This window comes from Pyrgilauda ruficollis, unplaced genomic scaffold, assembly GCF_017590135.1.
Source record: "Pyrgilauda ruficollis isolate IOZ18807 unplaced genomic scaffold, ASM1759013v1 scaffold25, whole genome shotgun sequence".
NCBI classification, from domain to species: Eukaryota; Metazoa; Chordata; class Aves; order Passeriformes; family Passeridae; genus Pyrgilauda; species Pyrgilauda ruficollis.
In genome coordinates, this window is record NW_024523822.1 from 8,190,561 (window position 1) to 8,217,601 (window position 27,041).

The 27,041-nt window shown below is 39.0% G+C and overlaps 1 protein-coding gene across 7 annotated transcripts in view; it reads left to right on the forward strand.

Annotated features, from left to right (window-relative positions):
* The first annotated feature begins 366 nt into the window (after nt 1-366).
* The window catches only part of VPS13B (vacuolar protein sorting 13 homolog B), a 429,893-nt gene continuing 403,218 nt past the window's right edge, over nt 367-27,041 (forward strand). For 3 of the 7 annotated variants that reach the window (XM_041470602.1, XM_041470607.1, XM_041470606.1), the window contains exons 1-3: nt 1,035-1,201; nt 1,903-2,080; nt 9,252-9,395. In XM_041470602.1, coding sequence (XP_041326536.1) covers nt 1,934-2,080; nt 9,252-9,395 — 291 coding nt within the window. In that variant the 5' untranslated portion in view covers nt 1,035-1,201; nt 1,903-1,933. Of the gene's footprint in view, nt 398-440; nt 459-1,008; nt 1,202-1,902; nt 2,081-9,251; nt 9,396-9,919; nt 9,964-27,041 lie in introns of those variants that run through there. The other 4 variants (XM_041470605.1, XM_041470603.1, XM_041470604.1 and 1 more) reach the window with 4 other exon arrangements.

Consider the following 27,041-nt stretch of genomic DNA (forward strand, 5'->3'; position numbering starts at 1 on the left):
GCCACGGTGTAGTTGCCATGGTGCTGTTCGGTCACAGGCTGGACTGGATGACCTCCGAGGCCATCCCATCCCCGCGCATTCCGCATCCCAGTCACTCTGCCGCGCGGCCCGCGCGCCCCCTCCGCCCCACGGGGACGCCGGGGAAGCCCCGCCCCGCCCCCGCCTGGCACGTGACCTGCACCGCCCTCAGAGCCACCGCCTGGCCCCGCCCCGCGCTCGCGCCAAACGCTTCCGGCCGAGGGCCGGCGGAGAAGCGCGCATGCGCCGCGGAACCCGGAAGCGCCCGAGCGGTGCAGCCGGGGCGGGAGGCGCTGCCGGCGGCGCTGCGTGCGCGGCGCTCCCGCGGCCCGGCCGGCCCGGGGTGGGCGCGGAGCCTCGGGGCGCTGTGCAGGGCCAGGTAAAGGGGCCCTGAGGGGGCGTGGGCCCGCGGGAGGGACGTGCGAGGATGTGTCCCGAAGGTACGGGCGCGGGGTTCCCGGGTTTGTGAAGGTATCCGGGTGAAGCCGCGGCGGTGACGGGACCAGGAAGGGTCTCCTCAGGGTGGCGGGGGCGCCTCCTCCCAGAAAAACATGGAGAGAACATGAGGATATAAACTCAAGCTGTATCAGAGGATGTTCAAGTTGGACGTGAGGAGAAATTTCTTCACGTGAAGGGTGATTAGACACTGGAATGGACTTCCCAGGGAGATGGTGGAGTCACCGTCCCCGGAGGCGTTTAGGTAAACTCTGCGCGTAGCACTCAGTGCCACGGTGTAGTTGCCATGGTGCTGTTCGGTCACAGGCTGGACTGGATGACCTCCGAGGCCATCCCATCCCCGCGCATTCCGCATCCCAGTCACTCTGCCGCGCGGCCCGCGCGCCCCCTCCGCCCCACGGGGACGCCGGGGAAGCCCCGCCCCGCCCCCGCCTGGCACGTGACCTGCACCGCCCTCAGAGCCACCGCCTGGCCCCGCCCCGCGCTCGCGCCAAACGCTTCCGGCCGAGGGCCGGCGGAGAAGCGCGCATGCGCCGCGGAACCCGGAAGCGCCCGAGCGGTGCAGCCGGGGCGGGAGGCGCTGCCGGCGGCGCTGCGTGCGCGGCGCTCCCGCGGCCCGGCCGGCCCGGGGTGGGCGCGGAGCCTCGGGGCGCTGTGCAGGGCCAGGTAAAGGGGCCCTGAGGGGGCGTGGGCCCGCGGGAGGGACGTGCGAGGATGTGTCCCGAAGGTACGGGCGCGGGGTTCCCGGGTTTGTGAAGGTATCCGGGTGAAGCCGCGGCGGTGACGGGACCAGGAAGGGTCTCCTCAGGGTGGCGGGGATTTGGGAAAGGATGTGGGGAGGGATGGGAGTGATGGCAGACCATAACGTAACCTCAGCTGGGTTCATGAAGGATGTTGGTTTCTTGGAGTTCGGGCTGGCTTGTACACGGTGCTGAGACCGGTGAGGTGCATCTAAGGCGATATTTTAGTGTGGACTCTTATCAGTTAGGAGTTACCCTTTTTTGATGTTATCCAAATTTGTCCTTTTGATGAATCCAAAAAGGAGTTTTACTGTCACTTAAATGCTGTGTGAAAGCAAGGTGCACTGCTCGATCACCTTTTCTGTGTCTTCGTTTGTTTGGTTGGCTTTTCTTTTGAGCAAACCAGTTACTAGTTCTTATATATATTGATGTGTATATATATATATGCACACACAGATATGTGTGTGTGAATGTACATATATACTATATGTAACCTGAAAATTCGTAAATGTAAATAGATGTGCTTGTGTCTTTCTATACATTTGATCTGTATATGTAACTGTATAAACTCTGACTGTAAATGATGTTTAGAATTATTTTCATACATTCAAACAATGGGAGTGTTGCATTATTGAAAATTAGACTGGAGCTATATAACTGACATCTCAATTTCTTGTCCTTTTCCTAGTGCTTGACCTGTAATACAGAGATCTTCCAGAATGCTGGAGTCCTATGTAACTCCTATTTTGATGAGTTATGTGAATCGCTACATAAAGAACTTGAAGCCTTCAGATCTGCAGTTGTCGCTCTGGGGAGGAGATGTTGTGCTCAGTAAACTTGAATTGAAGTTGGATGTACTTGAACAGGTATGTTATGTTTATAGCAGTTACGGTCCATGTCTTTGATTTAAAAGAAGTTGTCTGAATTAAGAGTGGTCTGCACAGCTAAGTAGTAACTTAGTGTATGCTGGTTTTCTTCTTATGCAAGTATTTCCCCCCCTGCACTTATTTATTCTTGCTTTAATTTCATGCCATTTGTTTAGCAGTGAATGGTAATTCTTTACACATTCTGTAAGTTATGGAGTGTGAAGAGAGGCTTTTTCGTGGATGGTTTCTTCTTTCAGTAACTATTGTTTTATGGTAGGAGCATTAATTGAATTGCTTTCCCAGTCATATTTACAAATTATATATAGTAACTAAGTTGAAAGGTCACCAAGTAAAGTGGGATCTTTTTTTAATTATGCATACTAAACACATTTGTGCTTTGTATTGTTTTACAACTTCAGATTTCATTGTTCCAGTTCTATCTAAACTTGAGTAATTGAGGAATAGATTTGATCATCTGGATTCTGTGGATTAAATCAAAGACACAGTACAAATTAGCCTTAAAACAACAAGCTTGAGCAAGTAAAACACTAGATACAGAATTTGGAGCCTGCTGTCAGTATGCAGTGATAAAGCCTTAGCACAGGGATGGTTTCTTTTCATGCTTATCTGAGTTGACAACTTGAATGTGTGAGACTGATAAAGCTGCTTTCTGTTGTGCATGGAGTAGCAGGGCTTAGCTGGAGTTCTGTGGCCAGATCTAGTCCAACCAAGTGAAGGAGCTGAGGGAAATGCAGCAAAGAATGGGAAATTTAGTAAATACGTCCTTTGAAAGAAGAATGAAGTATACAGGGAATGTGTTTTTAATGTTGACTAAAATAAGATGAGACAAGATGGGGCAAGAATTATTTGGATCTGACCAGAAGCAATTGAATAAATTGCATGTTGGGAGACTTAGGTGTGACATAAATGGAAATCTCATTTATGTGTCTGCTTATGAGGCATTGGAATAGGCTGGGGCGACTGTGTGTCTGTTGGGAACACCTTTTAAAATGTGAAAAGTTAATACATATGGTTAATTAAGAATCTCTGATCCTGTTCTGGAAGAAGAGAAATCTTACAAGACATCTTGCTCTGCTTTCTGTGCTTTTTAAAGAACCTTACTTGTCTTCCTTCAAGTATTTCGTAGCCTCTGTATTTTCTCTCAAGTCTGTTACTGGGTACATACAAGTCTATTACTTGTCCATACAGCTGATTTTCTGTAGGATGTGTTCCCCTGTGAGCTTTTTTAAATGCATATGTACAAAGAAGGGTTGATCAGAAAGGAGTTCTGGAGGTCATCTAGTCCAGCCTCCTGTTTTGAGCAGGGCTGTTACCAGCATTATGTCAGACATGATGTGTTTTTCTTCAACTGGGTCTTGAACTCTGTCTTGTCTCTGGGTAAGGTGTTTCAGTGCTCTGCTGTGCAGAGAAAATTTGTCCTAAAAACAGATGATGACTTGGGATGAATATATCAAACATGCTGTATTACCTGTCACTATAAGAATTTTGCTGCTGTCATTGATGGTGTTCCCTTTCCAGTAGTTGCAGTTTGCTGGTAGGTGATCCCTTGCTTCATCTTTGTTTGCCTATGAACTGGGTTCCTAAATATCCAGCTCAACCTGATAATGTTATGGCACTTGTGACAAATACTGCCATGATGGTACCCATGGCCATTTGAATGGGAATGTGAATAAGTGATGGATGCAAAATTTAGCTCAGACCCATTGTTTTTACATTATTTGGCTGGGTGGTTGTAAGATGTAGTTATCTTCATTTGGCTCTTATTATTCTTTGGAACTTGTCTGGACCCACAGATGAGAGTGGGTCCAGTGGGTATTCAGAGTGTCTTCTTTTTTTTTTTTTTTTTTTTTTTTTTGGGGGGGGGGGGTTTTTTTTTTTTTTCGAAAAAATTTTTTTTTTTTTTTTTTTTTTTTTTGTGGAGGGGATGGTGTTTATTTCTGCTCAGCAAAACTCTTTGAGTAAGCACTGTGTGGTGATGCAAAGTATCCAACCCTTGCAGCTTCAGGAGCTCCCTTGAAAAAGCTGGTCTCTAAAAATTGTATGTATCATTTTAGTTGGGTTCTCTCCCTGGATGGATTCATGATAGCCAAAGTTAGTTTCCTTAACTGCTGTGCTCTTGTAATACTGTTCTGTCCTGGGTTGTGATCCCCAGCCTGGTTCCCTGCTCTTTATCTGACATGAACACAGCTTTAATTTCATGCTTCAGGATCTTGGATACAAATCCACCTATCCTGGATGTATTTGTCTAGAGCCTTAATCATTTTCAGAGAATTCCATCTTCTGTGGAGTTACACATGGTTTTTGGGAGTGTTAGCATAGGTGAAAAACTACCTGGACGAAGCACTTTATAACAGATTTGGGAACAAGCATGTGCTTCCTGCTCCATGCACTTTAGGTGATGTTAGTGTTCCAATGGCATGTTGTGCTGTTCTGAGCCACCCAACAGAATTCCAAAGGACAGATAAGAACAAAGCATGAACTGCTGTTTGTCTTATAGAAGATTTTAATTTTTTTTTTTTACCAAATTGGAGCCAATACCTCTTGAAATCAGATGAAATACAGTTCTTGACAGAAGATTTACCAAATCTGAAGAGAATGTTCCAGTATCTGGAAATACTTTGCATGTTTTTAACATATATTTTTGTAAGTTTTATGCTTTCATTAAACTAAGCTGAACATCATTGTAATAACTCTTAGGGTCTGTCCTTCTGCCTGTCCCCCTTTTTCTTTGTACGAACCAGTTCTGTTGTGGAAGTCAAGTACTAGTTTGTACTTAGCTTGAATATTCTAGGTACGGTGTAGCTTTGTACGAACCAGTTCTGTGGTTCGTACAAAAAAAAGTGGAAGTCAAGTACTAGTTTGTACTTAGCTTGAATATTCTAGGTAGCTTTTGTATATATTTATAACACACTCTGAATAGCCAGTTGATTTCATTATAATTATCTTCAGTTGAAGATTAAATCTAATAAAATTTTGATTTTTTTTTTCCTTTCCTGAATGATTCAATTACTAGAAGACTGAACATACAAAAAATTTTGGAAATGTACATCTGTACATAATATGCACATTTTACAAAACTACTTCAATAAAGTAATTTTTAATAAAATATTGAAACTAATACTTTAAATATTGTTTTTTGGAAAAGCATTTTAAGCACTTTTGTCAAGTCTTATGTGAAGCTCCCAGAGTACCAGAGATAAGAGAACTACCTCTGAACTTGTTAACTAGCTTGTGTGTAGTATATGTGTTGACACAGTGGTACCAAAAAGGTGACATTCATCGTGATTCTTCTTGCTGCTTATGCAGAAGGGAAAGATTAAGTATTCTTTGGAAGACAAAGGATACCTTGATCTAAAAAGAATTTGTATAGAAAGAAACATGAAAAATTCTAATGTACTTAAAATAGACGGGAATATTGAAATATCCTTATTTTAAGTCTCTTTCATATGCCACTGGTTACTTGTGAAATACAGCCTTGACTGTGAAGAAAAGGTATTTGAGTTAACACTGATGTGGAGAACGAGTACTCGCCTATCACCCCAACTTTTAGAACAGTCTTGTGTTTTAGAGCAAGGGGAGATTTTAAGCAAAGGGGAATTATGATCATCTAGTCTGTAGTCTTACGTGTTAGTCACTTATTTATGGGTCAAGCCCAGAAGTTTGGTTTTAGTCATATATATTTTTGTGAAGGATTTATATGATTAAATGGAAAATCTAAAATGTGAAGTTTAATCAGTCATGGGTATAGAAGAAATATTAAGAATTTCAAGCAATACTTAATGAAAGGAGAAAGATTGCATGGAAACAGGGAGGAATAAAAGTGTTCTTTGTTATGTTGTGTTATGAACAAGTTACTTAATTTGGCCCACATTTGTATTGTCTACTGAGTAGTACAGTAAAGAGGTCTCTACACTGCTTTATTCTAATTGCCCTACCTGTGACCAGGACAATGGATTTCCTTACTGACAGATAACATTTGTATCTAAATTTCCTTTGAAAAAGAGCTATCTTCTAAATATTTTGTGCATTTGGTTTTATCACCTATTATTTTGAAATAATTCCTACTTCTGTTTCTTTCAATATCTTATGGCTAACTAGACAAAAGTGAGAATGTGTTAAATCCATCCAGCAAATAGTGGAAAACCAGCTATTCTAGAATGCCTTTTGAAGTAAAGACAAGCCAGGATCTCAATAGATGTTGTGGTATTTATGAGTGACAAAAACTTATAGACCTACAAGTTCAGAAGGGGAGTTTATTTCTGTTGTTGTTAACAGTGGTAGTTTGCTGCCTTGATCTTTGAAAGCATTGTCTCTTATGTTGTAATGTATTTTTAGATTGCATGTTTTTTATCATTTATTTCTGTGCCACACTTCATGTATGTCCCCAGTTCCCACCTCTCCCCCCCACCAAAAAAAGCTCTGGAACAGAAGACACTGCTTAAGTTATTGTATAATTAGTCATATAGTGAGATCTGTAGCGAAACAGCCCAATATTTGCTTTTCTAAAAAAAGTGTCTTAACTAAAACTGTCTGGATGAAAATTGTATTTGTGTTGCTTGTGAGCCTAGGGTTGTTTTTTTAGGAGAGACTTTGGGCTAAAATCCTGAAGTGTAGTAGTGAACGAGATGAAGAAAAAACACTTTGTAAAAACAAATCAACAATTTTCTTTGAACTTTTAATGAGAAAGTCTGAAACTGTCGTCTCAGAATGGGGACTTGAAATTAGTTGTGACTTTGTGTAAGCATGGTTGAAGGAGTTGAGTTTTTGCAGTATGAGGTGGGTGTGGTTTTTTATACTTCATTAATTAGTACTCACTAAGGCCCAAAAACTAATTTACAAACTAAAAGCTGTACTTGGCAAAAAATAGAGCTATAATTTTGTGTAGTTTCCTCCTCTGAAAATGTTGTCAGCAGTGAATATGCAATACTCTTAGCTCCTGGATACAGGATAAACTTCTTCATAGTACCAGTAGAAAGGTTTAGGAGCTATCAGCTGCAGAATGGGGGAAAGTGCTCCCTAAAATTGCTTCTCTGTAGTTACTGTGATGGTGTGGGTATAGGTAAGAATAGTTGACTTGCTTCTAGTCATCCTGAGGACTCTCAAGATGTAAACCTGTCACAGGTGTAAATGGTGATTATTTCAACTCTGAACCTAGGAGATGATAACTACTTAAGAAAATCAAACTTTTTAGGGGGCTTTTAAAACATACCACTAAGATTTGATTATATATTAATTATTCATTAATTTATCACTGATAAATTTATTTATTTCAATATATTTAGGCAAAAAATTACATTAGCTATTTTGACAGAAATATTGTATAGGCATACTTTAAGACTTTATAGTACATATCAAATAGTAAATGCAAAATGCCCTTGTCCCCAAATTTTATTAATATAGAAGTTCTGTACATAGATCAAGGGTCAAGTGGTGCAGGAAAAGAGGCTTTCTGGATCCACTGGTAGATTCTGAAATGGTAGATGTCTGAAATTCCCTAGCAACTTGACTGCTTGATTTCTGAGTTTCATGGACCTTCTCTTTGTAACATCTGTTCATTCATAGGAATTCTATGTTGAATGAGATGCATGTACCTAACCTGAGCCAAGGGGCAAAGGTGCTTAAGCCCTGGCTTGCCAGGATAATTCTGGAGTCCTGAACAAAGGTTTGTGTTCCTGAGTTTACCAAAATACAGTTAAGAACCTGTGTGTGCTGGTCAGCAGCAGGCTCAGCAGGAGTCAGCAATGCACCCTGGCAGCCCAGAGGACAAACCCCCAAACACAGGAACAGGCTTCCTGCAGGAGGTTGATGCCCCAAGCCTGTCAGTGTGTAAAAGGCATTTGGAGAATGTCTTTAATAACATATTTTGACTTCTAGTCAGCCGTGAATTGGTCAGGCAGTTGGACTACATGGTCATTGCAGGTTGGCCAAAACTGCTTCCCTGTGTCTGGGATACTTAGATTCACTTATTTCTCAACCTGAGAATATACTGCACTTGTAGTTCCCAGCATCTAAGATGATGATAAAAATACCAGGCTATAAGCAATTTGAAGTGAAGATGCATTGCTTTTTCTCCATTAAAACTTGATAGCAAAAAATATCAGAATACGAGATTTTAGAAAAGTGAAAAGATGAAGAATCCCTGAAACCTGAGCATTGGAATACTTAGTATTGAGAATGCTGACTTAAAATTCTAACATATTGAATATTGCTTCTTTATTTTACAGTAAACAATTGTTTTCCATGTCCCAAATCTTGATTGCCAGTCCTGGGACTACTCTCTTGCCTGACCTGAGAGCTCTCTAGCTCTCTTCTGTTGGTTAAGCATTGAACTAATTTTTTGCAGAACACCTGAAGCTACTGGGAAGTTGCAGCTCTTTGTACACTTTGTATTGTCTCTACACCAATTTACTTAGTTGAGTACGTTTAATCTAAACTTTGGCACCTTATTTCCTGCTGAATTTGCTGCAAGCAGCAGCTGGTTCCCTGAGGCTGTCCTGCAGAGTTGTGATCTGTGCCTGGGCATTTGTTGGAAGCTCTGGACTGACTTGCACAAGTTTTTAAACCAGTGAGGCATCTTCATTAGACCTTGCTGTGTAGGAGTCTGGTTTTGCTAATGAAAAATTTAATAACTTTGTATTTACTAAGTAGTTTGATGTGAAAGGGGCAACAATGGGCCAGTCTTACGAGAACTGAGCTCTTAAAACGCTTAAGCACTAAAATATTTCAAAAGAAATTGCCTTACTGTGGCATTGTCAATATTTAATTCCAAATTTGTACTCTTCACAGTAATACTGGTTGCATATCAGTTTAAGTATTTACCTTCACTCTGTTTGTTTCTACTTGTACCTTGAATAGCAAAACACTTTGCAGTAGCTTCATGTGAGGGAGGAGAGGTGGCTTTAAGCTATCTTTTATTATCAAGGACCTGGTAACCCAAATGTCTCCTTTGAACAGACTAATTGAACAGACTAATAACACCTAATGGTGTGAGTGATTATAAAGGCAAATGCCAAGTCTTGTGGCACACTGCTGATTAAGGGAGGGAAAATAACTTTTGACTTGTGATAGAGCATAACTATTTTGAGTTACAAATGTGTCTGGAATTTTGATATGTTTCAGTAGTTAATTCTGCATTCTTTGTTGTTGTTAGGAGCTGAAACTGCCATTTACTTTCTTAAGTGGGCATATTCATGAGCTTCGGATTCATGTGCCATGGACAAAATTGGGATCAGAGCCAGTTGTCATCACTATCAATACAATGGAATGCATCTTGAAGTTAAAGGATGGGGCTCAGGTAAGAAATGTCATGAATGCTTTTCCAGCATTGTGAAGTTGATGACAATAAGAGCTTCTGTAGGCCACTTTCTTGAAAGTCTCCTGAAGGATCTGGCATGTGAAATTGTGATCCCTTTCATTTTCTGAGAGGCTCATGTTTTTCTTCTTGTCACAGTTAATATCTTCCTTTATGCTTATTTTTAAACTCTTTATTAGCTGTAGCTGTGTTCTTGCAGATATGAAAGCAAGTTAATAGTGCTCTGTCAGATTTCTCCTGTGACAGAGAAGAAATGGATTTCTTCACAGAAATGCTGTGTGCTTCCAGCTTTTGTCTCCCAAGCAGCAGTGCTGGTCGCTTGAGTCAGCTGTATGTGGCACAAATCAGCACTGGACATTTTTCAAAAGTGTTGCTATTATTGAAGGAATGCTTTGAAGATTCTGGAGTCTTAAGTAATTTTTGCCTTTAGTAATTATATTGCTTGCTTGAGTGTACTTGGAAGACTTCTTGTATGTAAGGCTCTTCAGGTTTTTTTTTTCTTTTAGTTGCTCAGAATAATTTGTGCATTAGGCTGTTTTCACAGGCTCAGGTAAGGTTTGCTTCTGACATGATGAAGCTAAAATATGCAGTGCTTCAATTTTTGTCATATGTCTAACTTGGTTAACTAAAAAGTACTTGGTTATATTAATGTTGAACTTTTGGGTTTTTTTTTTTTTTTAATCAGCATGGTGCTTTAATTCTAGAGAGGCTTCCAAGTTTGTTTTGCTTGTTGGTTTTTTAAAAATCTTGTTCACATTTTGATTCAACAGTGCTTCGTTTATATTAAGGATCATGCAAACAAAAGTTCCAGTTTGTGAAAAACTCAAGTGTTTGGTAGGGTGCTTGATGAGCTGTTAACATTTAACATCAATAACTAGACACAAGGCAGCAAGAACATTGGAAAACACTTGCCTGTTTGATATTTCTTGATACAGCCTTTTACAGTTACAGAACTAAGAGGTTTTTTTGCTGGAGTAGAAATCTCTAGTCCTAGCCACCCACAGAGGACAGGTTTGCATTCTGTAGTTACACTTAGTCTGTGTGCATGTGTGGATGTGCATATATGCACACTACCAGCCAAATATTAAGTACTTTTCCAAAGTTAAGGTAAGCTTTTGAGACCAGATGTTCCATGAGATGTGTGTTTGTGGGAGCAGCAAATTGCAACTAATTATGAGTTGCAGAAAAAGATTTGTAGCCCATGACTTTGTGCAACCCAGAACTAATATTTGATATTGGACCTTGCAGATGGCTACTGCTGAAATGATCAGATTTCCTGCTTGCGTGGTATTTGAAACTTAAATTTTGTGGTGCATACATCAAAAGGTCAAGTGTCATGAATGTAAAGCACTCTCAAAACAAGTATTTGTTACAGATGTTTAAGATTCAGAGGCAAGAAAAGAGTTTTGAAAATTGCAACTGACATTTGAACAAATTATTCATTGGTATGTATGCTCAGGAGAGTAAAATTTGAGTCTGTGCCATAGAAAGATTATCTTTGATGAACAAGAATGTAGATGAAAACACTTTTATGCTATTTTTTAGGGTATAGTTTAAAAAGTTGACAGGTTGAATTTCATTTTTTGAATTACTATTTAAAAGTGTTCAAAGTATGGCAGTGTACTTGGCTAAAATCAATTGTCATAAAAAATTTTGTAATCAATGAATAAAAAATACGAATGAAATATTTTTATGGAAAATGGTAGTGAAATGAACTTTCAGTGAGTTTAGCTCCAGTTGGAACTGTTCTGCCAGGAACTTCATGTCAGTGAAGAGCATAATTAGCAAGAAAGCTTAGTTTAGTTCTCAGATTGATTGGCTTGACCCTCTATTTCCTTCCTCAGGTGAGACTTCTAATGAGCACAGGGATAATTTCACCTGAGTAAAAAATAAAGTTCTTGACCTCAACTTAGTGAGATGTGTTTTCTCTGGAAAGGTACTATTTTACAGAAATGTGAAAAACAATGTTTCTGTTGAAGATATATGAAGGCTAAAATACATGGCATTGTTTGAAGCTATTATCCAGTGGACCCTACAGAAGAAGGAAGAGAGGGTTTTGCTCTCATCTTTGAAGAGTTTCGTTCCCGGGGTGCTTTTGTGATATGTTTTACTGTGATGCTGTGTCATTGTTCGTTCAGCTTCAGTATTAGTTTAGTTAGGTTTTTTTGTTGTTCATGCTTATTGCAGCATCTCCTCAGCTAAGTTTGGATTAGACAGTAATGGCTCATATTCTAGTTTTATGCAAAAATTCTTTCTCTAAACAGAACTGTTGCATAAGTGGTAAGTTCACTTAATGATGTACAAAATCCAGAATTCTGTAGAATTAGTGGTATTTACATTTTGAAGATCTTTGCTTTTCCCCCTTCTGTGCTTTGTTTCCTTTTTCTCCTTTTCTACATCTGGCACTACTACTTCTAAAACTCAGGTGTTTATCTACAGTATCCACTGTGGATACTTTACAAGAAAATGAAACTGAAGTGCATCAACTTTGCAGTGAGTAAAGGGCTGTTCTATTGAACATGCTTTGTTTATGAACTCTTGGTTATGACTTTTAGTGTCAGTACTTGAAACAGAATTTGGCTTTGAGGTGTTCCACATTGCTTTTTGATGTCTGTCAGCCTAATGTAACTGTGCCTGGCTTTTTTTTTTTTCTCTTGATCTAATCTTCTGCAGCACTGAGTTTTAAATATAAGCATTTATAATGTTCTCAAATATGTTGGTATGATTTTAAAATCTGTTCTTAAACACTTTAATGGGATTCTGAAGTTTGCTTGACTTGTATTTAAGTTATAGTAATTGGCTTTCCTGACTCTGTTCTCCATGAGTGCTATATTTTGTTTTAGAAAGTGGTTGAAGTTTCAGTATTTTATGTTCTTCTCATTACCTATCTCTATATATTAAATCTCTGACTTCATATAGAATTGAAACCACTTTTTAAAATCTGTATTGATTGCTGCTTTTTCTATGAGAGGTTTTCTCCCTTTGTCCTGTTGGACTATTCTTTCTCTTTCTCTAACTCTTTCTCTTCTACACATTTTTTTTCAATATATTTGAAATTGTTTGCTACTTTTTCTTCCCCTCTCAGTGCTAAGATATCTCCATGCTCAAACCAGAGGCTTTAAAGTTTAGGTAGTGTAAATTGGGAAGAACAAGCCTGTAAGCCTGTGTCTGTTTTCTTCACCTTCCTGCCATTATAACTAACCACAAGATTATTCTTCATGTTCCACTTTGAATTCTGTGGTTTTTTGTCTTGGAACTGATGCAAATGAGGAGATCAAGGAGAAATGTGTTATTTGTATTACTGCTTCACATTTGAGTCCTTGCCTTTAAGAAGAACACAGTGCACCAGAAATATGCTGATGTGTATGAAGGCTCCCTGTACTCCAAGGATAATTAATTGTGGAACTGGGGAAGTCTGTTAGGTTGAAGCACTTAGAGGCACACAGGGAAACCAAGCAGTTTGGATCAGCATACAGACAACTGAGCATTGGAACAGGATAACTTTGTGGAGGCAGTGGAGAACAGCCCACAAGCATGACTGTCAGAATACCAGACATGTTCTTACCTGACTGCTGTAGAGACTGCCACCAAAGAATGCTGGAAGCAGAAATTGGTCTTGACCAGGAAATGACTGAGATGGGAGATAAGGCTCGTTGACAGATTATGAAGGACTTTGAAGGTGAAGACAGAAGGCTTGTGTTTGATGAGGGTATAGTTATATGAAGTCTTTGGTTAGGTGGTAAAGCTAGCTCCAGACCTGAAGCAGTGCTCTTAGTGTTTTTTTTCCCTCACCTGGGTTGTAGTAGTTTGGTTGAATGTGGCTGTATGGACAAACAGTGCTGTTTTTTTCCATTTGAGACTACAAGTCTGGTGTTGTGTGACAGCAGAAATATGGTAGGACTTGAAGTCAGAAGATTTAACTAACAGTCTTTAGTGGCTCACCTTTATGCTTTTTATTTGCTCATGGGGAAGCTCAAAGTCTTTATTTTTTAAATAAATTTCATTTGGTACTTAATTTCATAGTAGTGTATTTAGTTCAGTAAACCTGATACTGAATTCTAGCAAAATTTAAGGCAAAGATTATATCGAGAATTGCTCTATAGGAAGCAAACTACGTTATCAGCTAGTGTTGAATCATATCAAGTTAAGGATGAATATGAAATTCTAATTAAGCAGCCAGTTCATGATGCTCTTATTTTAATAGAGTAATATCAGAAAAAAGAGGATTTTGTTTCTGTGTGCATGCATACAAATTAGTGTATATATGAGTAAAAAGAAAAATTTTCCGTATTATTTTGAATTGAAACAAATTGCTTTGTGAAAATCAGACTGTAATTTATTGTTTTCCAAAGGTTCAGGAAGGTTTGGCAGATTCTTTTGTTGGGTTTTGTGCATTTTCTGTCAAGAGCTCTTGTCTGAAGGCTTCTTATGTTTTCTATAAATTGCTCTATGTGAACATAAGTGTTTTAGGTAGGAGATTCTCTTTCAAAGATATTATCCTTTTAAGGGATAAATGTCACAAGTGTCTTGGAAAAAGACTTGATAAACTTACTCTTTCAATAGAGGAAGTAGTAAAGGGAGGCTAAAAAAGGCTTTGCAGCATTTGGTTCAGACACTTTATTGTCTTTCTCCAGTGATTTCAAATGAGAGGCTGAGGAGGAGATGAGCAGCTTTGCTTAAAGCTGGGTAAATAATCACATGTACTAGCTGGACATGCAAGAGTGACCATGTAATTTACTTATTTTTGTTCCTGCTAACCACTTTAATAGACTTTAAAAGCAAGTCATCTGATGCTTGAGATTGCAATAATTATGCTTATGAAAGAAAAAATTGCCTTTGTGAATTTTTCAAAGACTCCTGCAGGTATATTTCTTAATACTCTAGCTGTAGGAGTCCTGCCACTGCCCTTGTGTTGCCTCAGTCTGAATACCTGTCTTGTTTACCTGAATGCCTATTAATGTGTTCCTAATTTTGGACAGTTTTCATGTGGATTTGCCAGTATATTTCTGTTTGAGTCCTTTTCAGGGCTAAGTAATGGTGATTTCACATGTCTGAAACTGATTACTGTGAAAGGTATGAGAGATCCTGCTTGATTCCTTCTGTGCTTTTTCCTGGCTCCTAGGACATCTTTCAGTGTTGATGTGCTGCCTACAGGCCAAGATAGTGTGGCACCTCTGACCTAATCCTACTGCTTACTCTGGGGCAATGAACCTTGCTTTTAGGTGTTAGCCTTGCTTTTAGATGTTTCTGGTAAAGAACAAGACTTGGAAGCACTTCTGCTTTCTGGCTTGTGCAACCCTGGATGACATCTTCAACAGCTGTGCTGTACCTAACTCCTGAGAACACCCACAGGGACGAGGCATAGTAAGGTGTCCCAGTATCTTGGAACACATTGACTTGATGTGAGAAGGAACTGACTGGGAAGATGCTTTTCTGAGCAGCCAAACAGTGGGTGACCAAGCAAGAGAGGGGATGTATGAGAGCCCAGTGTCAGGCATATTTACTGTGATAGTAGGTTCAAGGACAGAAAGAGCAGTCCTAAATGTAGCTGGGACTGTATTCTTGCAAAGGGCTCTGATTTTGAATGCAGTTCTTGTCAAGAAAATCTTTTGATGTTGTCAGAACGGTTAACAGTCTTGATCTTAAAGACCCTTTCCAATGTAAATGATTCTATGATTCTAAAATCGGGTTGGTCAGTACGTATTAAGACTGCATAACGTCAGTGTTTTTCAATGGCTTTTTTTATTCAGATGAATGCACTTTGCATGTTGTGAAGAGACAGCCAGGTGAGAATATGGCCCTGTGTTGGTATAGGTGTTGCAGCTTAAGGAAGCTGCCAGGAGCTGTGTGTAGTTATGGTTTTCCCTTCAGTTCTCTAGCAGCAGTTTTACCAATCATATCAGGATAATATAATGACAAGTAAACCCAAATCTTAAAAATACCTTGCCCCACCACTCCCATCTGCCCTGGCTTTACTCTATTCCTGATCCTCTGCCTCCTCTTGCCAGTGGCACACAGGGCAGTGAATGGGGTTGTGGTTAGTTTATCACATTGCTGCCACTTGCTCCTTAATGGAAGGATTTCTCCCTGTCCCCCAGCGAGGGGTCCCTCCCACAAGGGACGGTCCTCCACAAACCTCTCCAATGTGAGTCCTCCCCATGGGCTGCAGTTCTTCATGAACTTGCCTGAACTATCTCTTTCTAAACTGATGATTTTCTTTGATTTGCAAAAAATGATTGGAAGACAGCCCTCATAATAAATAAAGCTGCAGGTTTCCAAGCTGCCTTGTCATAATTGATAGTACTTCAGTCGTTTTGTATACTCATACAGTTGGTTTGTCTTAGGCATATGGACTAGGCATCTTGTTATCTATCCCAAGTTCACGTCTTGCTTTTCTAAAATTTAGGTATTTAGAATTAAGAATTGTTTGGGGTTTTTTATTATTATTTGGGTATATTGGCTTAGACTGGCTCTTTGCCTTTTTAAAATGTCAGTTGTGTGTAGGGAAACATGCCCTTGCCAAAAAGGAAATAACACTTTTTAAGTTTTAAACAACTTACTGCCCTCCAGAAAACCAGTTTAATTGTCCTTTAAATTAAAGAAGGACAGAAATATATTTACTTATATGTAAATGTGGATTATATACATTAATGTCTCAATATTTTATACGCAGTGTATATGAACTTCCTTGTAACTGCCAAATCAATGCCCCAGGTTAGGGGTCTAACGTCTTTTTTAAATGCTTGTGTGGTGCTGGTGCTGTGCCTCAATTTATGACCTTTCTATAAGCTTCAGAGACTGAAGCTTCAATTTTCTTCCTTCAGCTGGTAAAGTTTGAGGCAACTAGATGAAAATGTGCATATCCTGCAGTTCTGGAGTCCACTCTGACTTGCTATAGTGTTCCAAGCATATTTACAAAAGTAGGCACGAAATAACCTGTATCAGATTTATGGTGTTGTTAGCTTTGTACAAGACACTTGTTTGGAGCATACGTTTGAAGTTTGTTGGTCTGATTTGGAACATCAGTTGGAATTCTGTCTTTCTCAAGTAGCAAGAGGAAAGGATAATGGGTATGGGTGTAGTATGTGAAGGAATGCTGAGGTTCCTAAATGGACAAATGGGTTAGGTGAGAAGAGATTAAAGAAATTTGATGGATGTGAAGTCACCCCAAGACAGGAAGGGTAGGTTTTTTTCGGGTAGTGCTGGTGATGCTTTAAGCTTCCATATATTCACAGGTAATTCTAAAGAGATTGTTTAATCAGGTGAGGGTAGCATGCTTACATGAAGAATTCTACTTGTTTGCCTTGGAACACCTGACTAGCTGAGAAATGTCTCACTTATTTTGGTGGAACCTTTTTAGGATGCCATATTTTGGAAAAAAATGTAATCCTAATTTTAGATGTGTTGGAGTAGTTTTCCATGTATGTGTATTTTTTTGGGAATCCTGCATAGGGCTGAATTTATTGAATGGTCATAATATTTCAGACCTAGTAGTTGAATAGACTATTATTTTCTCCTATGCTTTGAAGAAAATATTTTCAGAGCAGATTACTAAAACAGAATTATTGCATGGGTTTGTTCTAAAATAGATATGGGGCTTGCTGTTTTCTGGATCAGCTTGAATTTCAACAGAAATCAGTGCTTTATGTGACATGTCTTAGATTTGTACTTTTTAAAAGCCTTGTTCTTTTGGGCAGATACTCTTAAATTAATCTGTGGTTCTCAATACTTTATTTTTTATAATTCTCCTTTTTTTCTTATCCTGTTCTTTAAAGTGTGTTGGGTTTTTTTTAAAGTACTTAAAGTGTGGGCATGGACTTCCTAGCTAGATTCCTCCTTTCTACTTAGAATTCCAGTTTAACTATAATTGTGCTTTGATTCTTGGCTGTAGAAGTTGATTCCTCTTCTTTCTCGAATCTCTTCATTCATCCATGTGTTGTCTAAGCATATTCTTGTCTGATCAGTCTCATTCCACTAAATTATATGTTGAGTAGCTATCAGCTGACCTACTGAACTGATCTTTCTGAACTATAGCACTAGCTATATTATTTTTTTCCAAGAGCTGTGTTTTGAGACTAGAGAGCATCCAAGACCTGGTGTCTATATTGCAGTGCCATGTCAATGCACTTGGCAATTTTAACATTGGCAACTCAACATAGAAAGTAAAGCAGCAGAATGGGTTCGTTTTCAAAACTGAGTTGTTTGGGAAATAGCATGGTGAGAATTCAAAATCTCAAAACTTATTTTTAAATCAATAAATGTTTATAAATTTCAATACTATCTTTGTTGATGGAAAATACTTATTTTCATTTGCTGAAATTTGAAATGTTATCAGCTTGTTGCACATGGGCTACTGCTTCAGGAAACAAGAGCTAGATAGCAACCTATGGGGCTTTTCCTGGAACAGGAGTGTATTAGATTTAGAGATTTGTTGGCATAGAAGGTGCAAGCTGTGCTTGGGAGCATGTTCTGACTGAAGCATTTTCCCATGTCTTAGTTGTGGAAACTGGTATATTGTTGAACGTCTTGTTATCAAATAGAGCACAAGTAACAGTAAACCCATTTATCTCTGTCTTCCCTCCTTTTTTATTTTTGCTTGCATAGCATTCTATAAAACTAATTCTCGAATTTGACTGTAACTTGCCACTGGTAAGTCATGTTCAACTAAAAAAAAACAAAAGAAAAATTGGAAATCAAATAATGTAAGCCAAGAGCTGGTTGACCCCCAGATAGGCACACTTCACTTTATTCATGCACATGAAAACTAATAAACCTATTCCAAATGCCTGTGTTAAAAAAATAAGTATGATTTGTTTTAACCTAAATCAGGTACATCTCTTCTCAGCATGAGGCATCTTGTTTCTGTGCTCATCTCTGTACGACTTCTAGCCTGCAATACAATTTCTCTCCAGTGAGCTGCCTCTTACACCTTTTGACGCTTAAAATCTGAACAATTCCCACTTTGCTTGTGAGGTAGTTCAGATGTTGACAGTTTCAGTAGTGTTGCCCATGTGGAGGAGAAGAGTGTCTCAGAGGAAGCCCATGTTCCTCCTTTTACTTGTTTAAAACTGTAGTTCCTTATTTTCTACTTACTAGTTCTAGATTCTTTTGCTTGGGGGATTGTGATGTTACTTAACATGTGAGGAAGCAGCAACCCCACTTACCTGTTGTACTGCACTGCTATAGGAGCTCCTTCTGGGGCATACATTTGTGTACACATATATATATATGTGCATTTGTATTTATGCCTATTAAAGATGACTTTCTTTCTGACTTCACTTCATCATTGCTTGATGGTAAGAAGGAAGTTAGGACAGAAAATATGGATTGCACTCAGTACATAGGTAAACAGTTGTTTTGCATTGTTTATAATTTCATTTTATAGGGCAGTGAGAGCAGGCAAGAGCCATTTTCTGATTGCTTTGTGGGCAGGCACTGTCACATACCTAGCTGAATGGTAGTGTATATTTAACTTGCTTCCCTCAAACAAAACCTTTATTTTTTTTCTGGAATTCTTTAATGGACCATTGTCACATGGTCTGTGGTCACTAGAAAGCTGTAGACCCCAGACTATTTTATACTACATACTACAGCTGTATTCAGTGTATATTTAACTTGCTTTCCTCAAACAAAACCTTTATTTTTTTTTCTGGAGTTCTTTAATGGACCATTGTCACATGGTCTGTGGTCACTAGAAAGCTGTAGACCCCAGACTATTTTATACTACATACTACAGCTGTATTCTGAAAAGTTGAAGAGTGTGAATGTTGCAGTTGTTTATAAAGCAAATCACCTGAATAAGCTCTGTGGAGAGAGGAGATGATACGTAAGAGCTTTCTAGGCTGCAAAGTGAACTTGGAAGCTGAATGTCAGGTTGAACTCCTGGCAACGCACCAGTTAGAAAGTGCATTGTTGAAATATAAATTATGGTTTTATTCTGTACCAGCTATGACAGTATCCAGTAATTTTTTGGTGGAGTGGCTGTGCTGCTAGGGAATTGAAGGAATTATATACAGCAAAGCAACATTATAGCAGGGAAATGTATGGCATAATTTAAATATTAGAGTTAATGCAGCATTGACCAATTTAACTTATTTTAGAACTGTGGAGTATGTTGTGGGTCTCAAAGCTGTGGATTTGAATGTGAATGCAATAGAATTTCTTTTGGTGTGGCTTAATATGCTATATTTCTGGAAAAAAATCCCAAATAGTCAACAGGTTAGTAGGTTAAAAAACCTACTAATATCACTAACTAATGTAACTAATGCTAGTGATTTGCATATGCTTATATATTTCAGATGAGTTTACCTGTGTTAAAGTAATTATTGTCTCTGGGATACGAGTACAAAGAGGGTTTATGTGTCTATGTACAGGAATTTTCTCAAATCTACTTAGAGTGCTCAAGAAGACTTCGTCAAACTTTCACCTTTTGGTACCTGCAAAATGTGACAGGGCTGTTGGCTGTTCTGGTCTTCTGGATATTCATTCCTTACACAGTCTCCCTTGAAGATAATTCTTCAGCTTTGCATGTCATGCTTTTATTGTCACATCAAAATTAGCAGGGAAAATAGCACATCATCTTGCCAGACACGTGTGTTAATACATGATGATTTTTGAAATATGTGAGTACACTACATTCCAACACTTAGAATTTTCAAGATAATTACAAGTGTTTGATTTGTAAGTGTGTGTGTTGGGAGACTATCCATGGAGACGGAGAGGAGGGTGATGCAAGTGTTCATCTATTTGAGAAACTGTACTGTAGGATAGTCCTGGACAGAAAACAAACTGAATGGGTCTGTGCTAGCCGGCCAGCAGCTCTGTTCCTCCCTGCCACAGTTCCTTCACTTCCCTCTGGTGTGTATCAAGCATTTGGAGAGCAGAAGCTGGCATATCACTGATGAGTCTGAATTTGCATTTGCTGTTAGGCAGCTCGGGGTTTAAACCTACACCAGCTGCTTTGAGAATATGGTTGCCACAGGATGTCTTCACTGTTCATGGTGCTGCACCAGGTAGAAAGGGTTATTTGGTTTCTTCTTTGCTGTGGTTAATTCAGTAAATTAGTGTTTGGGAGTGATCTCATGGTATGTACTCCTGAATTTTGGAAAGGAACTCATTTGCACAGGAGCAGAGACTCACAGTGATTTCTACAATGTAAGAGTTGAAACTCAGATACCACAGCATTTCTGATGTTTGTTCCAGAAAATAGGTTTACTAAGACCAATAAAAGTACTGACATGTGAATGGTGTATTTGTCTTTTTAAAGTACAGAGGACTCGTTCTGATGTGTAGATACAGTTGTATAAAGTAGAAAGATTAAGAGTAATCCCTGTCCATTTACTGATCTTTACTCAGTTTTTTCCCTGACCTACTTACAGCAAGGAAATGTAATGCCAATAGTCAGTGTCTTTGTTCCCAGGTACAGGGAGAAAGGGTTTATATATCATCTTTGGCATAATTCCTAGAAGTTTAGGATCATATTCTGATTCCGCTTTCCCGGTATAGGTCTGGATTACTTCAGTTAATTTACTTTGGAATAATTCCAGATTTGTCCCAATCCAGCTGACATCAAATCAGGACCCTACAATCCAGCTTTGTTTCATGTAGTTGGGTGAAGAGTTTGGATTTGTGTGGTTTAATGGGGAATGAGGTGAGGTAATGCATTAAAAAAAAAATTTCCTTGGAGAGGAAGTAGTTTTTCCTCATTTGTTGATAGATTAAAGCATAGATAAATTTGTTGGAATGTGTTTTAGCTCCTCATTACAGCAGAACCTACTATTTGAGAATGGGCATGACTACAGATTTTGTAGTGGAAAAGTCCTGCAACTTATTCACCTTTGGTAAAAGATCTTAGAATTCCAGAAGACAAAATACTCTTAATTCTTTCAGTACAAAGCATACTCTGGAATTATAGTTTATTCTTTTTGGAAGGAGTAGTATTTTCTCTAAAAGCTTATCATTGAATTGTAAATTCTTAGATACAGCTTAAGCTATATCTAATTCTAAAGAATTCCCTTTACTCACCTATTGTTTGTGACTTACTTTGAGATACCTGCACTTGAAGAGTGGTTCCTGCTAAATAATTTTGATGTGCAACCGGTGTAGATTGTGTTTTATTTTGAACACTTATGAATAAAAATAAATTCAATCCCGGTGAGCTTCACATCTTCCAAAAGAATGGGTATATGCTCAGGTTTAAATGTGTGCTTTCTGTTCTAAGGAAAAATCATTGTCATTGCCCCTTTACAGGCCATAGAACCTGAGGGAAATTGTACTGTGTTACTGGCAATATGCTGGACCATCCAACTGTTATAAAAGCCTGAACTTCAAATGTAAATACTTATTTCTGTGCCTCTGGAGAAAACTGAACAAACTTGATTCCTCTGTTGAGAAATATGATTGTTTTTTTCTTCCCTCTCCTCTGGCATGTTTTAGTGGTTCTGCCACTGACTTGGCTAAGAAACCATGTTCTGAGGCCCTCACCCTGGCTTCAAGAGATCCACTTGGCTTGCTTTACACGTGCAAAGGTCCACAGAGCTCAGAATGCTATGAGGTTATTCTTAATTTTCAGTTAAAGTCCTTATGTATTGCACCTAATTGGAGGATGGACAATGCAAAGCTGCTTTTCCTTTTTTATTTTATATGTGTAAATCATTCTTCTGATTTTGTCACATAAAGGATTTGAGTTATTCAGTTTGCAAGTATTTTCAGTGAAGGCTGAAAATGTCTTTTAGTTTCATTAGCTATCAAAGCCTGTTAGGCGTGTTAACCTCTCAGCATTATTCAATATTTCAAATTAGTTTAGGGTTTCCAGAAATTAATTAACAGCAGCAGTAATAGGTGATTACTTAGAATCCAACTCGAAGATCATTGGTTCCTGGTATTCTAGAAGTGTGCTGGTAGTGTGGGGCTACTTTTCAAAGAATCCCAGTGGTTTTCCGTGCAGTTCTAGGAGGTGAGAGGCCTCCTGATCAGTGCAATCAGTGTTGCTTTTCTGTTAGCTATGGGGAGCACAGTCAACAGCAGTGTTACAGTCCTTGGGTGGGTGGGCTGCTCTCAGGTTTGTTTTTTATTGCTAGGGGTAGGAGAGTGTCATATTTCACAGCTTCTGGAACACTTTCTGTAGGTGAGTATCATCTGGATTGTGTTGTATATGTGTGTTGTTCTGCTGCCTTCTGGAAGTCTCTGCTTTCCTGTATCTCTACTGGATTCCAGGTGTTTAAGCTTTCTACCCTGCAGTTTTTACCCAGCAGGGCCTGAGAAGACCTGAGAAAGAGGGCAGACAGGAGCATGCTGCTGACTACATTCAGCTACAGACTCATTCAGCCTGTTCTTGATGGTCTTCCCATATGTTCCTCAGATGTGGACAGTGATGATGTTGTGGGATAAATGCATTGTTCTGGCAGTGGGAAGTGGACATCTTGCTTGGAAGGTCTTCAACCCTTTTCCCAGCATGCATTTAAAGATGGGCTTATTATATGATGGGGGAGAGGCTGCAAGCCCCCTAGATAAAATGGTTGTGGGGAGCAGAGTGCCTGCTTCACTGCAGTCATCTGGTATGCAGCTGAGGTTCTCAGGAGAGCGGCCAAAGGGAACAAGCTAGATGAATTGTCCTGCCGTACCGCATATGGCCTGTGGGTTATAAGTTGTTCATCGTTGATACTTGCTTATGATCCTTAAGAACATTAAGATTTTGCAGTAAAACTTTAGAAAAATACTTAACAGCATGAAAAAAATCTGCTTAAGCCACAATGAACTCTCTAGTTCTTTTTACCAGCCTTTCACAAAGAGAGAGCATCTGGTGGACAGAATAGATCAGAGTCCTGAGTGCATATGCTAGTGGTTTCATTGTCATCAACAGGCATTACATTTTTGTTGATTTATTTTGTGCAGTGACTAAAACTTCATTTCCTGCTCTGTTCAGGATGTTCTACTTTGCTTGACTGGTACTAAAATGAAGTATGGTTGTTTTATCCATATAAAAGTTGAAAGCAGTTGTGTGGCATGGAGTTAATGGTGGACATATCTTCTATCTACTTATGCGTATGCACAGGTCCTTTTTATCTGAAATCCTCTAGTTGTTGATGATGCTAAATCTTCTGCAGTTAACTTTCCCTTCTCAGGACTGTAATCTAAAGGTCAAGATACTGTAACCTATTCTTCATTTCTTGCATATCAAAGAGTATTCCTCTCATAAATGTGGCTTATAAAAATGTAGTTATTACCCATATACCAATTGTTTAAGCACTTCTGTTTTCAGTCAAGTAAAACCAAGTGCATCTTATAGGAAAGTCAGAGATTCGCTTCTACTGATGTCTGTACAATCCATCAACTTGAAAAAAGAATATGCTATAGCTGCTCAGTCACTTTCCTTCTGGAATTTTTGATGCAACCATAATTTCTTCAAAATGGTGTTTTTAGCATCTCTTTTGTCTTGGGAGAAGAAACCCAAACAAGATACTACATTTGGAACAGCACAGGGCATTTTTCTGCTTGTCTAAGCAGGGCCCTCACATTTTTGGTCTTATTGAGTATTGAGCGGTATCTAATTGAACTGCTCCTGTATCATGTGCAAAATGTAGCTTGGATGCCTGGTTCTCTACTCTGGGCTGTGTTCCTGGGTGTGTTTCCTCAGCAGCATTGCTGTCATCTGTCTGAAGTGCCTAATAAGGTACATGAATCCTGTGGTTAGAGGGCACCACACGAGATGTTCTTTTGGGAGAGAGACCTGGCTACACTCAGAGCTTGGGTGTCTTGTGGCCACATTTTTTTTTTTCAGGTGGATGCTTTCTTGTGTGTGAAACAGCAGAGTACTTTCATCAGACAAATAAAGTTATGCTGCTTTCAGTAATGTTGGAAAACTTTATTTGGAACAGAAATAATAAAATTTTTTTTCAGAAATCTGACAGCGAACTTTGATGTTTCCGATGAAATGTTTCTTTGTCCACCACTTTTTATCTTGATCTTGTACTAAAAGCAAGCATCAAGGTTATGAGACCTCTAGAGCATGACTCAGTGAATTGGTCTGTATGTTAGGATCCGGTGAGGGACAGACTTGCCTCAGAATTGCCAGCTCATGAGCACTCATCTTCCCTCTGGCTGTGCTGGATGTGGCTGGAGGTTGATGATTCTGGCCCATAGATTCTTAGCTTAGGATGCAGTTATTATTAAGATTCTGACTCTGTTTAAAGGTAAACAGCAGCTAATTTGAAAGTAACACTCAATGTCTTTACACGTTGTTAAACCAACCTGATGGTTATACAAATGCCAAGATCCTGTCCTGTCCTTGGCACCAGTGGGACTGGTATGAGTTCTGTGGGTGTTGCTTGTTAATAGAACATGGATCCTGGCTCTTGAAGTATTTTTTATGATCTGCTGACGCTGGTATTTCATTTTTTCAGATTTAATAGGCTTCTGAGTTCTCCTCAGCAGAGAGCAATCTAAAGTGCTCCTTTCTCATCTTCTGTGGGAAACAACTGGTAGGCAGTTTGCTGGTTCCAATATAAATGATGGCCAGTGCTGCAAGGAGAGAGAAAGCTGAGAGAATTGCAGCTAGCAGTTACGAAGAGATCCCCTGCTTGTGACATTCCACGCTAACAGAAGCATTAAGGAAGCATGGCGTGCTGGGATTGAGTTTTTCAAGTGGTGGTGTCCTTTTTTCAAATGTTTCCTGTCCTGCTTTGCTTCAAAACAGCAGCACACACATACCTGTTCATTCTTGGCACTTCCTTTTGCCTCATCTTAAAATGATCTTAATGGTTAAGTTTTCTTTTTTTCTGTCCTAGTGTTTTTGATGCCTGACCTGTGAGCTTTGTCCATCTGAAAGATCTGGTGTATGACATTTTACATTTTATGGCTGTAATATTCTTGGATATCTTTACCCAAATAAAACTCCTGACAGTATTACTTTTGTCTTTTAACATGTCACATACTATTATTTTACAGTTTTGTTTTTTCATTAAAAAAAAATATCTCTTGGATTTGTGCAAAAGGCATGTGTGTAACAATCTTATATCAGCAAAAAGCAAGGACATACTTAACTGATTGTTCTGCTCTTTTTAGTTTTCATTCCTGTTTCTAAGGAGACATGTAATGCTTTAAGTGATTTATAAAGTAGCCTTGTAAACACCTGCAGGTCATAATAGTGTTAAAGCTTCCTTTGTACATGATTTTTTTCATCATTGAATGCTCTTGTAATGAATTCAAGTGTGGTATGATTCTGTCATTTGTGCTGACTTGATGTAACTTCTTGCACTAATCACATCTTGATATTTATTTCTTGAATATAAATTCATGTCAGTTTTACTGCTGTTACTGAGTAAGAAATGGTTTTGTTCATGCAAGGTTATCCTCTTTTTTCTTGCAATTTAAGAAACACGGGTATATTCCCAAACACATAATTTCCTTTGCTCTGGTTTTAGTTCACTGCAATGTGCAGCCTGTTCTAAAGAACAGGGACTTAATCTGTTCTGATGCTGAAAGGCACCATGTGCGTAAAAGCAAATACTGAAGTGTGGTGCTGCATGGTTTTGATTATATACTGATTAATCAGTAAAGATTCTAGATGAGCAGCACATCAGTCTTGCATAGTGTGGAGATTTTTTTTTAAATTTGTCCTTGCACTACTGTTTCAGATCTTGTTTTAGCAGTGGTAGGAGAGCAGGCAGGAAGATGTGGAAGGGAGGAGAAAAGGAACGCTTATTGACATGCAGGTCACCTCACATATTGACATAACAGTTTGGTAGGCTACAACATTATCAAAATTGTTCTCAGGAGCTCTCTCAGGCAGTTAAACCTATTTTCAGTTTCTCTTGACCATGTACTTCACATCACCACCTGCTGTCATACTTGCTGCTTTGTAAGGTGCTGTTCTGCTGACTGAGCTTAGTCTTTACCTTTCCAAACTCCCCTGCTCTGCTTCAACCACCTCTTTCGTTTAACAAACCCACAGTGCTTCAATTTCTGCTTCGTTTTGAACGTTAATATAGATTTATCAGAGCTATTGCATCATTGATTTTGTTTTAATTAAAGGAGCGTGTGACACAAGTAGTATAAGCATGCTCCCCATCAGCCAGCCTGCCCTTAGAAACTTCTGCAGTCCTGAACCAGTTTCTGTAAATATTTGCTCTATTCAGAATCCTTATGTAACTAGGCTGAAAATTAGCATAGCAACTGATTAGAAGACAAAGGTAACTTTTCCCAATTCTTATAGTAGTTGGAAGTGTTTATTTCTTCAAGATTAATGAGTTGCAAGGATTGAGAAGTATTTATCTGAAAAAATAAGTTATATAGTACTGTCTTATTTTGTTTAATTTTATGTAATAAAAATTGAAATTTGGATTATATTTGGATGAATCTCACACTTTAAAAAAATTGAACATTTGCACAGTTTCTTGTGGGAGTTTCAAAGTACTTTGGTATTGGAGATAGTGTGCATGGAGATTTTGATGTTAATATTTTTTTCTTGCAGTAAAAATGCAAATAATAGTAGTCTTTATCAGTTCTGTTTATAAATGAAGTTGTTTATAAATTCTCACATGAGAATTTTAATTAATACCAGTTTATTTTAGGAAGAATTGCCTTTCCTTTGCCCTCTCAGGAATGCTATTTTTGTCATATTTTTCTATT